The sequence below is a fragment of the Corvus kubaryi genome, unplaced genomic scaffold, assembly GCF_017639235.1.
Source record: "Corvus kubaryi isolate FWS band 111438036 unplaced genomic scaffold, C.kubaryi_AGA036_p1.0 37392, whole genome shotgun sequence".
Classification (NCBI taxonomy): domain Eukaryota; kingdom Metazoa; phylum Chordata; class Aves; order Passeriformes; family Corvidae; genus Corvus; species Corvus kubaryi.
In genome coordinates this window covers 4438180-4454422 of record NW_024581131.1, presented here as the reverse complement: position 1 = coordinate 4454422, position 16243 = coordinate 4438180, and the positions used below count along the sequence as shown (strand labels likewise).

The window sequence follows — 16243 nt, the reverse complement described above, 5'->3', positions numbered from 1 at the left end:
AGTTTGTGTGATTCTTTGACAAGATTTATGAATAGAAGAATACACTCACTTTACTTTGTGAAAAATTAGGGTTGAGGTGTAACTTAGCTATCATTGAATCATAGAATGGCTTGCATGGCAAGGGACATTAAAGATTATCTTGGTCCAATCCCCCTGCCATGGGCAGGGACACCTTCCACTAGACCAGGTTGCTCAGAGCCCCATCCAGCCTGGCCTTGAACATTTCTGGGGATGGGGCATCCACAACTTCTCTGGGCAACCTGTGCCAGTGCCTCACCACCCTCACAGTAAAGAAATTATTCGTAATATCTATTCTAAATAGGTATTTTGGTTTAGAACCGTTAGCCCTCATTCTGTCACTACACTCCCTATAAAGAATCCCTTCCTATCTTTCCTTTAAGCCCTTTTTAGGTACTGGAAGGCTGTTCTAAGGTCCTAGCTGTTCTAACTGTCCCAGTGTGTCGCCATAGGAGAAGTGCTCCAGCCCTCTGATCATCTTCGTGGGCCTCCTCTGGACTCACTCCAACAAGTCCACGTCCTTACTTTGGGAGCCCCAGAGCTGGATGCAGCTCTCCAGGTGGGGTCTCATGGAAGTGGAATAGAGCAGCAGAATCCCATCCTTTGACCTGCTGCCCATGCTGCTCTTGATGCAGCCCAGGATGCTGCTGGCTTTTGGGCTGCAAGAGCACATGGTCAGGTCATGCTGAGCTTCTCATTTACCAATGCCCTCAAGTCCTTCTCGCCAGGGCTGCTCTCAATATGTTCTCTGCCCAGTCTGAATGTGTGCTTGGGATTGCCCTGACACACATGCAGGACCTGGCGCTTGGCCTTGTTGAACTTCAGGAGGTTCACACAGTCCCACCTCTCCAGCCTGTCGAGGTCCCTGTGAATGGCATCTGACATCATAAGGTATGGAATATCCCTTTGGTTAATTTGGGTCGGTGGCCTGGTTTTGTCCCCTCCCCGGACAGCGCTGATGCTGTGCCAGTGCTGCTCAGCAGTAGCCAAAACACTGGTGTGTTACCAACACTTTCTAGCCAAATTCCTTTTTCTCCTTTTCAGAAGTGAGCCTTTTGTTTCCCCTTTTTCAGTCACCAGGAACTTTGCCAAACTGCCACTTCTCAAATATGACAGATAGTGACTTTGCTCAATGGCAGCTCTAATCCTGGCAGTCAAGACAAGCAGATACAGTTGTAGAGGATGCAGACCTTGAGACACTTGTCTGGCTTCATGGAGGCCTGGCACGTCTTGAGGAGTCCCAGGAGTTTTTTCTCTTGTACATTTTCCTGCGGCAGGTTCCCTCTCCGTGAGCGGTTGGCAAAGTAATACAGTGCTGTGGGATCTGGCTGTTCCTTCTCTTGCACCCCAAGCTGGATTCCCTCTTCTTATCTGCCTCTCCCTCAGGGCTTGCTCCCTCCATTCCCTTTGATGGGGTGTTGAGATATCCTGCAATGACGCAGCATGATGAGATAATCTTTCCTCCCTCCTCACCCCTCAGCTTCTTGTTTGTATTCTTTGATTAATTTATCTTCTCGCCTACAGCTTTAAATTTGCTTTTAGGGTAGTAACTTTCTGAAGACGCAGCACTAAAATTTTATTTTTTTCTTAACCTAGAAAAACAATCACCTTGTAATCTCTCTGCTAGAATCATAGCATTAATTTTGCTGCGAGCATTGAATGTGGACCAAACATTGCCCAGCCAGTGGTGAAGCTGCAGAGGGAGTGGTTCAATGAGCTCCCTTGGGGAAGTCCATCACATTCATTTTACAGCAGTTTAACCATAATAGGGCTGCCATGCCCACAATCAGGTGGGGAGTTAATTGTACCTGGATCCAGCAGCGCACCACAAGCATGTTTATACAATGCAGAACAATTGGTGCTGTGACTCATTGCTGGGAGCTCAGCCTATGTTATACGTGGGGCAGCATCTAGGGATACATATGTGCCATCCACAACAGCACTCAGTACACATCCCATTAGTCTTCAGCATCCCACAGATCCAAAGAGAAAACAATTGCCACGTCCCCTAACAGAGCAGAAGAGGTGGAAGACCACAGGTAACACTGGCCTAAAGGCTTTCTCTAATGATTTGCAGTACACCCACTGACACAGCTATTGCTTAATGAGACGGATCTTGAGTTTTGCACAGAGGCTGGAAGGACCTGTTTCCTGAGGTCATGGTTGGAAATGTTACTAAATACTCTGATTACATGTGGTTGTAATGTCCTTTGGTGGACAGTGGAGGCCAGGAGAAAGTCAAGTTTTTTCCTGTGCTATGACCAGGTTGAAAAATCATCAGGTTATTCTGTGGCCTTAAAAGTTGCCCTTAGCAGTGGCTCTGAAACTTGTTTTAGGAGCTATTGCTAAAACAAGTGTGTAGGGCACTGAGCTCCAGGTGCCTGGTTCTGTTTCAAGTAGGATGAATTTTAGACTTTAGGACAGGACAATCAGGCACAAAGAGATGAATTTGTACTTCATTCTCAATTAAACTTTAATTCCATAAAGGTGCAATTAAAGACACACCCTGATGCTGTGCAAGATAGTAGATATCTCGCTGCCCCCCAGTGAGCATGCATGTGAAGGCATTTCAAAATTACATGGACCAAATTCTTCTAGTGTGAACCATGAGACACATTCTCAAACATAGTCATGACCACGTGAATCTGAAACAAATGTTTTCCTAACAGTAAAAGCAGAAGAGGAGCTGGATGAAAGACTTGAAAGTTAAATCCTGGCAGCATGGAAATCAGAGGCAAAATTCCCAGTGAACTGGGGTCAGGGTTTCAGTCTGAAGCCAAGTAATCCAGATTTTGTACTTCTCAAAGTAAAAGTGAGTCAGCTGGTCATCGTTGGTATTCAAAGAGAAAATAGAAACCAGGTGAAATCATTTAAGCTGACAGTGGCCAAATGGTTGTGAGTTTGCTCTGGAAGGAAAGAAATGTATCTGGAGGTGTTATGTTTACAGAATCTCATTGCTTTCTAAATCAAATGCACTTGCTTTGCAGATGGAAGAATGGTGCTCTTTTTTTTTCTTTCTTTCTTTTTTTCTTTTTTAACCACGAGGCTGCAAATTTAATCTAGAGTCTTTTCTTTTCATGCACCATAGCCATTAAGCAAGATTTGCCTCTGACCTGCCCCAGCAATCCTGCAGCTTCTGAGGGCACCTCCAGTGGATTTGTGGTGGTTGTTGCTTCACCTGCGCAGAGATGGCTGAATTTGGCAGCTTGATTGATGAGGCTCAGAAGGAACATAACCCACTACTCCCCTGGCTGTACTGGGCAATAAATAAAAGGAATAAATCCTTATTGTTTTGAAGTTAGTGAGGAGAGAGGCTGGGCAGACCTGCTGAGTAGATTGGTGTTGGTTTTAACAGGAGCCTTCAGGACCCAGTCAAGGTTGGAAGTTGGGGAATTACTTCCCAGCACCCTCCCTGGGGCAGTTTTACAGAGCTAATCTAAAAATTTGTAGAACTTCCTTGATTTCTGGGTTGTGAGCCTGTGATCATCTTGGGATAAGCTTTAAAAGTATTTTGAAATAATTTTTAAAAACAAATAGCTCTTAGGGATTTTGTCTTGGGAAAATCTGTGTGTGCCACTCATGTCGTGATGCCAGGATTGGATCCTAACAGTGTGCAACGTTTGCTCTGATTCTTTACAAAGAGAGATAAATTTTAATTCACAGGTCCTGGTGTTGTTCCAAAATAATTCTGAAGAATTATTATGAGAAATGAGCTTTCAAGAGAGAACAATTGAGCAGGTTTGGTGTTTTCTTGTGTCAGACATACCTGCAACATGTTAGAAACACATCCTCATCCTTTGTTCTGAAGGAAGGCCATGCCTATAGAGGTTGAAATTGGAAAGAAGATAATTGAATGGTACCATGCATATTCTGGCTTCTTACAGCAAAATTTCAGATGTATTTGAAGTGGGATTTAAGTATATGGTAGAGTAGGTTGAGCATAGGGATGTGTCTTCTAAACTTTTCCACTCTCATCTATCTGTCCATGCTAGAGTTGTATTCAGTGTTCAACATTGGTTTTGCTGAATTACCTTGAAAATTTTCCCCAAACCACTGTGAAGATTCATCATATACCCCTCAAGAGCCTTTAGTGGGTTCCCCCTACAATCTCAGTGCTAAGGAGTCCATGAGGAATTCCCACTTTCAGCAAAGGTGGTTTGATTTCTTTTTGTCTCAGGTAAATTCAAGCAGAGGTTGGATGGGCAGGCCAGAAGGAAACAATGAAGCATCTCCAAAGCCTTTTGGTGGTTTGAACAAAAACCCCAGCTTTTGTAGGACTGTCATTGCTCTTGTATTCCTAACTAAAATCAAGATGGTAGTAGTTCTCCCCAAGTAGCCCTGGCTACAGCCTTTATTGCTTATGCAGGGGATGCAGACCACCTAGCTGGCAGAGAGGATACCTCCAGGGACTGGTGTCTTCCAGAGCTTTGAAAACTTTGGTTTTCCTGGTTCAGTTGACTGACAGGCAGGGGTGCATGCTCAGTTCCAACTTGCAACAGTGTGAACTCCAGGATTTGGTCTGACCTTACAAGACCATTCAAGCCTTCATCTGAAATGAGGTGTTTTGCTTAGGGGGAGAAGAATAAGGACCTTGGATGAGGCTTTTTAAGTCATTTAGAGCCCAGCTAGATCAGGGGTTGTGTAGTCATGTTTGCACATTTCACCACTTTCAAGCTGCTGACAAATCCAGCCATGCATGACCCTGGATACCTCTGTTTCTTCCAGCCATAGGCAGCAAATATCTGCAACACCGGTTTATCCCCCACTCATGTAGGGGATGAAGCCATGGAGTCAGCTGTCCTCTTTCCACTACATGCTATGTTAGTTCCATGCAAGGCTGGGCAAGGATTTGTCTTACCCTTGTGTGCAGGGAAGCTGTATCTGGGATGTGCAAGGTTTTACAGACACATGCTTTGCCCTTTTCTAGTTGCTCTATACAGAAACACGCGCTAGCAGGAACACTGGATACACATCCGTGTTTTGTTTGTGCTGTGTGTAGCTTTGTTGGAAGGCTGAATGACAGAGAGATTCTTGTTACATTGTGTTGCTGGTGGTCTCCTGAATGCTTGAGATTTATAAATCAGGCAATTGTTTGATTCTGACACAGGAAAATGTTTTGGTAAAGGCAGAAGCTTGAGACTAGCTGAAAATGTCTGGGACTCCCATTGTGTGCAGAATGTAATGTGTGCAGAGGAAATCTGCAGCATTCCTACAGCAAACCACAACAAGAAGCTCCATACAGCCCCAATCAGTCACAATTCTCATATAAATTATAACGGCCTAAATGTTATTTAAATGATAAACAGCTTTTGCATTCCAGACATTGCTGCAATTCCAGGAGGTGGCTGCGCAATACCAGCTGAATGAAATATTGCACGTTGCAGGCAAAGTATGAGGCTCTATTTGTGTGTGCATCCGGATTTGTCACTTCTAGCATATTCTTTGGCTGTGAACCTTGGACTCCCAATGCACTGTGTGTATCTTGGAGCCCAGGGCTCCATCCATTATCCAGCAGCGAGTTGTCTGAAGACTGGGCATGCCAACATGCCAGGAAGCTGAAGACACAACCACAGAGGCAGCAGAAGCATTCATTGATTCTGCGCTGTCACCACGGCTTATTAGTGTGTGGAGCTTTGCCTGGACCCTGCTCAGCAGCTGATGGAATAACCAGACCTTCATCACAGTTTCCTACACAGATGGACAGGTCACACTTCCTTAAAACAAGTGTGGCTTGTGGAAGAAGAATGTCAAGTCCAGGGGAGACAATCATTTGCCCAGCAGCAAGGTCATGCAGCAGACCTGGGCTTTCACTAAGGGTCATCTAGTTCTTGCTGATTCTTCAATGTTCTGGCATAACAGACTGGAGGCATTTGCTGTTTTTTGATGTCCCTGCTTGAAGGAGAAGCAGCCCAGCAGCCCTTCTGCACTGCATGGCAACAGCTCATTGAAACTTGAGGGGTTTCTGTTTGCTCGGGAGATTCTGGGTAGGGAGATGATCCAGAGGTGAGTTCTCTGGCTGAGCTGAAATCATCCTACACAAGGTGGCACTCAGTGTGAGCAGGCACAGGAGACTCCTGCCCTGGTGAGGTCCTGCTGGAGTCCAGGAGACTGGATGGGTACAAAGAACTGAGTTTTTCTTCCTATTTGGTCATGTTATTTTTGGTGTAACTCTCCTGAATTCAGGCCACAGGATTTTTCCAAAACTCTTCTACAATTGACACAGTCTCTGTCTCATCTGCATGTTCTGTTGTCAAATTCCAATATTCAGAAATGTTCTCTTTTAATTTTTCCAGAATATTAGAAGAAACTGCCCTGTGGTTAAACAAGGGAACCAAAGGATGATTGAATCTGACTCCAGCCTCTTCCACAGACTTCCTCTGTTTTCAGGGAAGTCATTAAACCCCTCTGTCTGTTAGAATCCCATCTGCAAGACAAGGAGGATTTAATACTTTTCCCCTCTTCTGAGTCTCAACCTCTTTTTGTGTTTACAGGGCACCAAACAGGGCCTCAATATTAGTTGGAGCTTTGGGAGTTTACCATTAAAAAGTTAATAATAACCAGCCATATTTCATAGAATCACAGAATGCTTTGTGTTGGAAGGGACCTTTCAGATGAAATGTGATTTGCAGTTTAATATGCTAAGTAACAAAGGCTTTACCAAGAGAATGAACAATAGGCTTTTCCATTTCACAAAATAATTTGCTAGGCATAATAAATACACCAGCATTTTTATAAAAACGAATTATAAATAATTGCTTTTTGCTATTTAATACACACATAGAAAAAGCCAAAAAAATACAGCAGCCACCAGGAATCTGATTTCATTGTCAATTTGGACTGTCTCTGCAGTTTTTATGAATATCCCTGAAGACTGTGCTATTTTTTAAACTAAACATGGCTGGTTTGGTTGGGTTTTTTTTGCTGGCCATGTGAAGTCTTTTTCCGTTCATTAGTGAGCTGCTTTTTTCATGGACACAATTAGACAAAGGAATAAATCAGTCAACAAACTTGGGATACAATTTTGGCAATACCAGGCCATCTATGCTCTTATTTGCTTAACTGTATAAATCTTTCACCAGAATACAAATGAGGCCCATTCCCTTGGTCTTGGGGTCGGGGAAAGAGAGGGATCAGGCCAGATCCTGCAGATTTGATGATTACCACCGACCATGGCTGGTGTTAAGCAGTTTCCCTCATTACAGCCGTTCAGCATTCCCACTCTTGAGGAATCACTCTGAGATAATTCTTCCATTTCCTTTCTCATATTACAGAGTTTAAGAAACATCCCCAGGACAATGGCTCCCTGAGGACTGTGTCTCTGTGAAGGGCTGTTATGTCTCTCCTTGTCTGAATGTCTGCCTGCCTCACTGTTTTTGGTGAGGTGGCCTCTCAATGCTCTTCCAAAGAGAGGAAGGGTTATCTCTGCTGCTTCTTGGGCAGGGAGATGAGGTATGTTCATAATGATTCATCTCGCACCTCGTGTCCTTCCTGGCACCCCCAGTACACAGCACACAGAGGTGCTGTTTCTCTTTGCAAGGAGAAATGAAGGTTTTGCTGGCAACAAGAGGCAGTGATTCCCTCCCTGGCATTCCCAGCCAGCTGTCATGCTTGCCATGGCTATGGATGCGTACCCACAAGGGCAGGGATTTGTGACTGATCTATGTTGGAGCAGGATTTGCTTTATCCCACTGATTTTTTGTGTAGCTGAAGAGACCGACCAGTTTAAATTTGTAGAGGATTGAGGCCTGAGAGATGCCCCTCATTTCTGGGTAATACATTTGCATTTTCATCCCTCTTCAAGGTTCTTTTGAGGCTGTAAAGCTTGTTTTGACCCTCTGCAGACTCCCACCCAGGGGACCTTGTATTCCTCCAGCTCATATCAGGCTCCCTCTCTGAAAAAATACAAGGTCAGTGAAGGATTTGAGATTTATTTCCCCCCAGTTTATCATTTTCCAACCAACATTTTCAACTTGTGCTATTGATGTGGGTGGATTTTCCTTCCCTATGCATGTGCTAGCCTTGCTTCCCATTCCAGTAATTTAAAAAAAAAAAATCTGCCCAAGTAACATAAACAGTGAGCCTTTATGATTTTAAAAGATGTTCTCAGGTTTCCTGCTCTATTTTTTTCAGAGATCACCAGATAAATAGGGCTCAGGAAAGATATACCAGGAAGGGCAACTATAAATACTCCAAAATTGCTGAGAATAAGTGTCCAGGCTTAATGCATAACTAATGGACTGATCTGCAATTTTACCACAAGATATTTATCTCCTTGCTTGTTTTCATGGTAGTCTCCCTGAAATATATGTCTATTCAAAGTTTATTTATCCTACCCAAGAAAATTCATTTCCTCTTCATAACCTTTCCTCCCCAGTTTCAAAATTAATTTTGTGTTTCAAAGATGGCTTGTCTGTGACTGAGTGCTACCCATGGTGTAGGCTATAACTGAGCCAGAAGGAGCCTTTAGATAAAAGTGCAGTGCCAGCTTATGCCATCTGTCATTAGTGGTGCATTATCACTACAGGTATAAATGAGCTGGCCCCGAGCTGCATGGCTGCAAACGTGATGTTCAGCAGAGCATAGCTGGGAACAGGGTTAATCTTCATCATACTTAGGCTCCTGCAGACATTTTCAGTCAGACTTCTCACTCAGGGGAGGAGGAGAATCTGCCTTGTGTCGTTCACACTGGCTATATTTCCATCAGTGCTCCTGCTGCCACATTCAGCCCTTAGACCGACTGATTCATGGGGCAAGAGTCTAAAAATCAGGTGCTGAAAGTCAGGGAAGTCCCAGTTCCTGTGCAGAAGACCTTGCAAGAGGATACTGAGATGCTTTGAGGCTGCCAGCATCTTGGCCAGGTTTGGAGAATACAGCTCATGCCTGCATCCTTGGGGCCAGGGCAGCATGGACATGACCTGGCTCATGACTTGCAAAGATGGCTTAAAACTGCCACCTTCTTGCCTTTGTCCTGTGTGGGTCAAAGTGCTGGGATCGGGAGAGAAATTATCCTGCCCGAGGAGACTACGGCTAGAAGAGGATCACCTAGCTGGGCCCAGGGCATTTCCTTACTTGCAGCCTGATCTGGGATGCTAAGGAGCAGGCTTGGGTGCTGAGTCATCCAGGGGTGTACAGGAACTGACGATCAGAGCTTATTCTCCACGGACCTCTCCACACCAGGCACCAAGTTTAGCTTCCTGCTTTTTAGAACTGTGCCTTTTGCCCCAGAGGCTGGAAATTAAACTCTGTGGTTTTTCACTCCACTTCCCTTGTCAATGCCAGTAAAAAGAAGCCAAATCCAAGGGAGAGCATGTGGCTGGCTAGCTGTTTGCACTGGCAGGACGAGGCTCCTATCTGGTGGAGAGTGGCTGCATCTGCAAGTCGTTGCTTCCCCGGTCGCCTTGCTGGGATCTGTTTTCAGTTGCTGCTGAACTCACCAGTCAAAACAGTCCCAGGCAGGAAGGTTTCCTGTAAGCACTGTTTTACATTGCATTTGTATGAGTCTCTTTTTTGGTTGTCTTGAAACATCCATAAACAAGAGTTCTGTCATTAATTTTACTCTTCTATTCAATGATAATTTGTGCACTGTGTCTATCCAGCACAAACCAGGGAGTGATGATATTGGTACTGTAGTGAAGGACATTCAGAGTGCAGGCGAATCCATTGTTTTGCTCTGAGATGAACCAAATGTTGAGCACTGATCCTTTGCTAAGCTGGGATACATGCTGGGTAATCGTCCTTGCTCAGTAACAAATACAGATTCTGGCATCTTGTGAGCTGGATCTGCTTGAGTGCCAGTATTGCTGTAGGAAAGTCATTTTTAAAGGTGCTTTTTTCACTCATGCTCTGCGTTTGTGAAGGGTTGTTTCTGTGCAATCTCCAGTGATACGGTACCCAACCCTTGTGAGAGATTTAACCTTTAGACTTCTCCCTCCTTTGCCAGGAGGTGGAGCCTGGCAGCCTTCAGCAAATCCCAGAGCTCAGTGGCGATATGTTGAGCAAAAAGGTGTGCCCAGAGATCTTACAGTTCACTCTCCCCGGGCTTGGTTGGAATCCTAGAGCTCTGACAACCACTCCAGACCCAAGCCAGCAGACATCTGTGTGTGTCTCTGTGTTGATGTGTCTGTGTCAGCCTTCATGGCGAGTCAAGACTGTTTCTGAGCAGAGGTGTTACTAAATTAGGGGAACTGAATGACATGGTCAAGCTGCAGCACAAGAAATTCAGATTGGGCAGTAGGAAAAACTTCTTTCCCAGATACTTAGAGAAGGGGCAAATCTCTTTTCTTGGAGATTTTCAAAGCTTGCCTAGAAAAAGCTACAGTTGAACTGATGTGTTCAAGCAGCAGGGTGGATGAGATCTCCAGTTCCCTTCCTTCCGAAAGTTCTATAATTGTACAAAGTCAGAGCATTGGAATCTCTGCCTTCTTTTTCTCTTCAAAATAAAGATAATCCTCAACCAGACTTCCAGGCTTCAACGAGTGAGAAAACAAACAAATAAACCCCTAAGCGAACAAGCAAGCAGACTAACAAATAAAACCCTAAGTAAACAAGCAAGCAAATAACAAAACTCCCAAAGGCCAAATAAGTCTTATTTATTTCATTACCCAGTCGGCAGTCAGCCTCATGATTTGTGTGGATTTAATACCTTTTTTTTTTTTTTTAATGTTTTTGACCTTGGCTGGTAATCTGTAGTCTGAGTGGAGTCACATGTGAACATTTGCTAGCTCAGAATTACTATAAATTTGCAGCACCTGGTAAAGGATGGAAAATGGCTCAAGTAAAGGTGTTGGTGAGAGGGGGTCTGACTGCATATAAGACTTGTGTTTGTTCTGGGATCTGTATAAACCTTCTGGAATTGGAAATAGCTGTTCTGCTGTAAGCTTCACTTGCAACCTCCAAAAGTAAAAGCAAAGTGCCTTTAATAAAGAATTAAAACAGTCATCTCTCCTGAGCCACCAGAGGCAATAGATGTGAAGGAAGTGAAACAGTTAAAAGAGTTGAAGAGCTTATCACGTGCTCTTGTTTGGGGCAATGTTCGCTTTCACTTCCCTGGGACACTCCAGCTGATCTTTGTTGTGATGGTGCTTGGGGCAGTGAGCCCACCTGGGACAAGGCTGAAGAACCAGATCTGTGGTTTGATGCATGGTTATTTTTGATCCTGCCTAGCAAGTAAGCAAAGGGAAGAGGAGAAAAGACAGAAAGAAACATTAAATCCACGGCATGCTGGCTCAGCACCTTTCACACTGTAAGCTTTGAACTGTGCACACAACTCCTGCGCCTTATCTACGCTTCACATTCTCAGCTAGGAAGTGCCTTCGTGTCGTTTCCCAGCCTGTCCTGCAACAAGTCATTGTGCTGTGAGCATTATGAATGCAAAAACCAGCTCTGAAGGTGAGGAAGAAGCCTCAGGAACGAGGAATGAGACCCTGGGGAAGAGTGGCTACTTAGGAGAGGCCAAGAGGGGACAAGCGATCCGTGTTGCCTATGTGATTGCAGCCCTAGACCTGACCCTTGTCTTCATGCAGATGGGAGTCATGCCTGTGAGTATGGGTTCTCTTGCTTCACAGCACATCTCCTTCAATGCCAGGCTCTGTAGTTTTCCAGCAAAGTCAGAAGATAGCTTCTAGCAGGAAAGAGGAATGGTATTCTTGAAGCGGAAAGGAATACTTGGTATCCTTACCGAGCAGGCAGGCTGTGTCTCTCTCCAGGGTACACCTAGGCCATAAAAGCTGCTTTATTACATGGGCTGTAGTAGCACCAAGAGCCCTTTCCTGGCCTGAGGGCTCTGGGTGAAGCTGATGTAATTTGTGTCTTCTTGCTTGGACTGTGAGAGTGACCCAACCAGCAGCTTATCAGGAAGCAGAGGTTTCAGATCAAAGGTGGGTTTTTCTGAGTGTGTAATTAACCAGCTCAGTGGGATTCATTGCTTCTCACTTACTGGACTCTTCTGTCTGATTTTATAGAATGAGTGAGGACTTTTAGTTGGAAAAGACCCTTAAGATCATTGAGTCCAATCAGAAACCTAACACTGTCCCTAAGTGCCACATCTACACATTTTATGATACCTCCAGTGATGGTGATTCCACCACTTCCCTGGGCACTGTGTTCCAGTGCTTGACAATCCCCTCACTGCAGAAACATTTTGCAATATCCAATCTAAACCATCCCTGGCACAGCTTGAGGTCATTTCCTCTTGTCCTATTGCTAGTTACTTGTGAGAAGAGACTGACCTGACCTGGCTACAAATCCCTTTCAGGTGGTTGTAGACAGAGATAAGGTCTCCCTGCACCTCCAGGCTAAACAGAAACATGACACAACAAAAAGATGAATCAGAAATAGCTGTCCCTTGAATATAAAGCATTTAAATTAAAAACTCCAAAGTATTGTGGCTCTTCAAGGTGTGCATCAGTGTTTTTTGCAATCTCAGGCTGTGGGTGTACCATCCAGTAAAGGCAATATTTGCTCATCTTGTATTGATTCTGGCTTGCTTGATTAAACAACAGTTCCAAGACTTTTCCATAGTCATCTCCCAAAGGATGCTTGGGCTGCTTCAGGTGCAGGGTCTGGAGGCAGGAAGGCACTTAAAACTTCCCTCATCCCCCTTAGCAGTTGCTGAATATGTGCAGCTGTGTTGAACTGCAAAGGTAAATGGTGATACAGACTTGTCACCTGGTGCAAAATTGATGGTTTTGATCACATCCCCCTGTCCTTCAGGGTATGGGACAGAGACATTTGGTCTTTATTAACCAACCAGTGTCTGGCCTGATGAAGATTTCATCTATAGGGGTGGGGAGCTGACGGAAGTCATTGTTTGGAGCTGTGATCTTCTCCACACAGACATTAACATGTTTATTCATAAATATAACATGCTTCTTTTCAATTTATTTGTTGGGTTTGGGTTTTGGGTTTGTTTGTTTGTTTTTTAGTACTTGGCAAAGAGCCTAGGTTTGGATTCAGTGGGGTTTGGCTACCTCCAGACAATCTTCGGTGTCCTCCAGCTCGTGGGAGGTTACATTTTTGGAAGGTAAGTGAGAATGTTTCTCATGACCCTTTACATAGCTGAAAAAGGCCAGGCATTTTTACACTTTCGTAAAAATCATTTAGTTCTTGATTGTGGTTCTGTTGAAATGTTTGAGGAGTTCATAATGAGCAAGGGAAAAATAAATGCTATTATTAGAAATACTGCAGCATAGAAGCAGCCTTTATATTAACTTAGCTACATTTTAATGACACACATTTAAGTGTAACAATATCCTGGGAATGGGCTTAAACCACCAGAGCCCTCAGAGCCCAGGTCCTAACAGCTTAATCCTGCAACTATTTTACAGCCATTTGTAACCTTAGAAGTGTCTTGTGACTGGGAAACCAAAAAAAAAGGAGGGTCTTTATTGATGTTAAGTAGAGCTGTCAATGAAAATAATTGAATGTTGTGTCATTTCTTCAGCTGAATCTGCATCCATGTTGAATATGAATTTAGACTTGCATGGACATTTAAGAACATCTAAGAATCTTTTAAGATTATCTATAAACTCAGCTATCAAAATAAGAAAAGAGTGGAAAAGACTAGGGTTTTCTGCCTCTTTACCCCACGGAACAGACTTTCCTGTTCCTAATGACGTGTAAATAGCCCTAAAAAATTTGAGTGGTGGGAGAATGCATCCGTAAAGACCAGGAAAAATAAAACCCTGAAAAAGATGTGTAATTCAGTGACAGAAAACTAAAATGAGACTGAGCAAATCTAACTTCTCTTCTTAATCTTGCTACTGGTTAACAAATTAATAAATGGATAGGGAGCTGGTGTGTGCTTCAGTTTTTGTGCATGGAATTGACTTTTCTGGCTGACGTAGATTGGGAGCTCTACAGGACCCTCTGGTACATGGGGTGTGGTGCTTTGAGCATCTGATCTCAGCCCTTGGACAAATTAAAAAAAAAAAACACCAACATTTAATTCTGCAGTACTGCTTGGAAGAAAATGTGTTCCTAAAAATGGAGATGGTGAAAAGGGCCCACTTTTAATGCTTTCTCTATTAATACACAAACCTAGAGTAGTATTTCTGTCCTGGATCTGGTGCCACCTGCAATCTGGTTCTCCTCTGTGCATGTCATTCACTAATACCCAGAATCACTGCTGAAGGGAAGGAAAAAGGCAAACCAGAATCTGTCTGGGACTGAAGGTGTCTATTGCCAGATTAAAGCCAAAATTTGCAGTGTAGGTTTGAGATAAAAAGGATTTTTCTAGACATGAGACTGCTTTGATATCAGTGTAAGGGTAAATTAAATAGAAAATAGGAAGAAAGGGGAATTGGAGAGAATGTGTTGCTTAGCTCAGTCGTTTGGGTTCTTGCTTGATGCTGCTAAACCGACATGAGAACATAAAGCACTGTCTTTACCCTTAAATAACAAAAAAAAAAAAAATTCCCACACCAACAATGTAATGATTTGTGGTCTTTAGGTTACAAACAGCAAATGTAAACTTCCCTGGCTTACATGTAAACAGCAAAGTTTTGACCTGTACCTCTCCGTCAACACAAAACCTTTTAATTACTTAAGCTTAGCTCTGTTTGTAGAGCAAACATGGCATTTTTAGGGAGCTGTTCCTCTTAGTGTAAGCACAACTAATTGCTATGCAAGGTAATGTTCCTCTGCCAGCTGTAATACGTAGCTTCAGTCAAGTGAAGGAAGGAGGAATTACCCTGAGAAACTCTATCTAAGGCCTGTTTTATGGCCATCTTAGCCCCTGTTGCTCAGAGCCCTTTCTGTGGCACTCTCAGACTTTGTCCAACTTCAGCTTTTTAAGCATCTTGGACTTGAATTACAGCAAAGAGTTGGAGCTGGGTCAAAACCTGATCCAGCTGGGCTTTTCGCTTGTTTGTGTTTTGGGGCTTGGGGGGTTTGTTGTTGTTTGTTAGTCTGTTTAGATGTGGTGTTGTTTTTTCCCCTTAAATAGAAGCAAAACTGATACACTATTTTGAAGTCTTTGGGTTTTTTTTTAAACCTAAACAGAAACACGACAACCTTGTGCCATTTCTGTACCAGGTTTGCAGATCAATTTGGTGCCCGAGCAGCCTTAATCCTCTCCTGTGCATCTGGAAGTGTCTTCTTCCTGCTTATGTCCCTCTCCACCAGCATCCCCCTCCTCTTCCTCTCCAGGCTGCCAGGAGTGTTCATGCATGGGATCCCAGGTAAGGTCAGTCAGGGATGAGTAGCTTTCCAAATTGCTTTTACTGCCTGATTCCCCCGCTTCTTGCTTGTTTTAGTGGAAGTCAACAGTTCAACAGCATGAAGGAAGGCAGGAGATCTCAGAGTACTGGTCCTCAGGGATTAGATGGTGGGAACATGAAGCAGCAGGTGGATTGGCTATGGAAAGCAGTGCTTAGTAGTCTGTAGTTCCAGGCCCATCTTCCTATATAATCTTGAGGAAATTGTTTGGCCTTGACCATCCAGACATGGGTAAAAGTCACTTGCTGACAGCAGTGTTATCCCAGACTTCTCAGATGCCTTCAGGAAAGCTTTTTTTACAGGGAAGCTTTTTCCTTTCTCCTGGTAAAATGAGCATACTGGTAAAAGGTAAAACATTATTACAAAAATACCTTCCATTACCCACTAAGCTGTTCTGTTTTGGCTGGTTCTGTTTTCCTATATATTTCATGTAAAAGACATAAACTTCAGCTACTAGAAGTCCATGTAACTCATGCAAGAGGACTCAATAATGCTTCTTGCCACTTCTGAAGTGGTTTACTTGAGTGGTTTGAATGGTTCTGTTTCTCATGACTGATGGGCTGAACCAATTCCACTCAGTGATGTGCATGAGCATGTGCCCTGGGATTGAAAGGACCATTTTGTGGCAGGCACTCTTTCTGTGGCATAAAGATCTGTATAGAATGATTGGGTTGGAAAAGACCTTTAAGATCATCGAGTCCAACAGAAACCTGGTCTCTGTAATTCTCCCCCACGCCACCACCACCAGGTACTCCCAAAGGGATTTGTCTCTCCACATTAAACTGATGGAGTGTCCCAGTGTAGCTGATAATCTCTGCTGATCAGGCTGTTATGTTCAAAACTGATGGACTGTGGAGCTTCCAGAGGGGAGGGCCATTGTTTAGAGGTTCTCTTCCATGCAGAGTATGAAAATTATGAGCTGGGGAAACTGTCTGTGGCCAGAAACCAACCCAGAAAAGTTTTAATTGGGGAAAGAAACCCCCAAAAAACAACAACAACAAAAAGCTCT

General features: G+C 43.8%; 1 protein-coding gene across 2 annotated transcripts in view; it reads left to right on the top strand.

Annotated features, from left to right (window-relative positions):
• The first annotated feature begins 385 nt into the window (after positions 1-385).
• The window catches only part of SLC22A18 (solute carrier family 22 member 18), a 70426-nt gene continuing 54568 nt past the window's right edge, over positions 386-16243 (top strand). Inside the window, exons 1-3 of one of the 2 annotated variants that reach the window (XM_042038533.1) lie at positions 386-11555; positions 12942-13039; positions 15052-15197. In XM_042038533.1, coding sequence (XP_041894467.1) covers positions 11382-11555; positions 12942-13039; positions 15052-15197 — 418 coding nt within the window. In that variant the 5' untranslated portion in view covers positions 386-11381. The remainder of the gene's footprint in view (positions 11556-12941; positions 13040-15051; positions 15198-16243) is intronic. The other variant, XM_042038532.1, reaches the window with a different exon arrangement.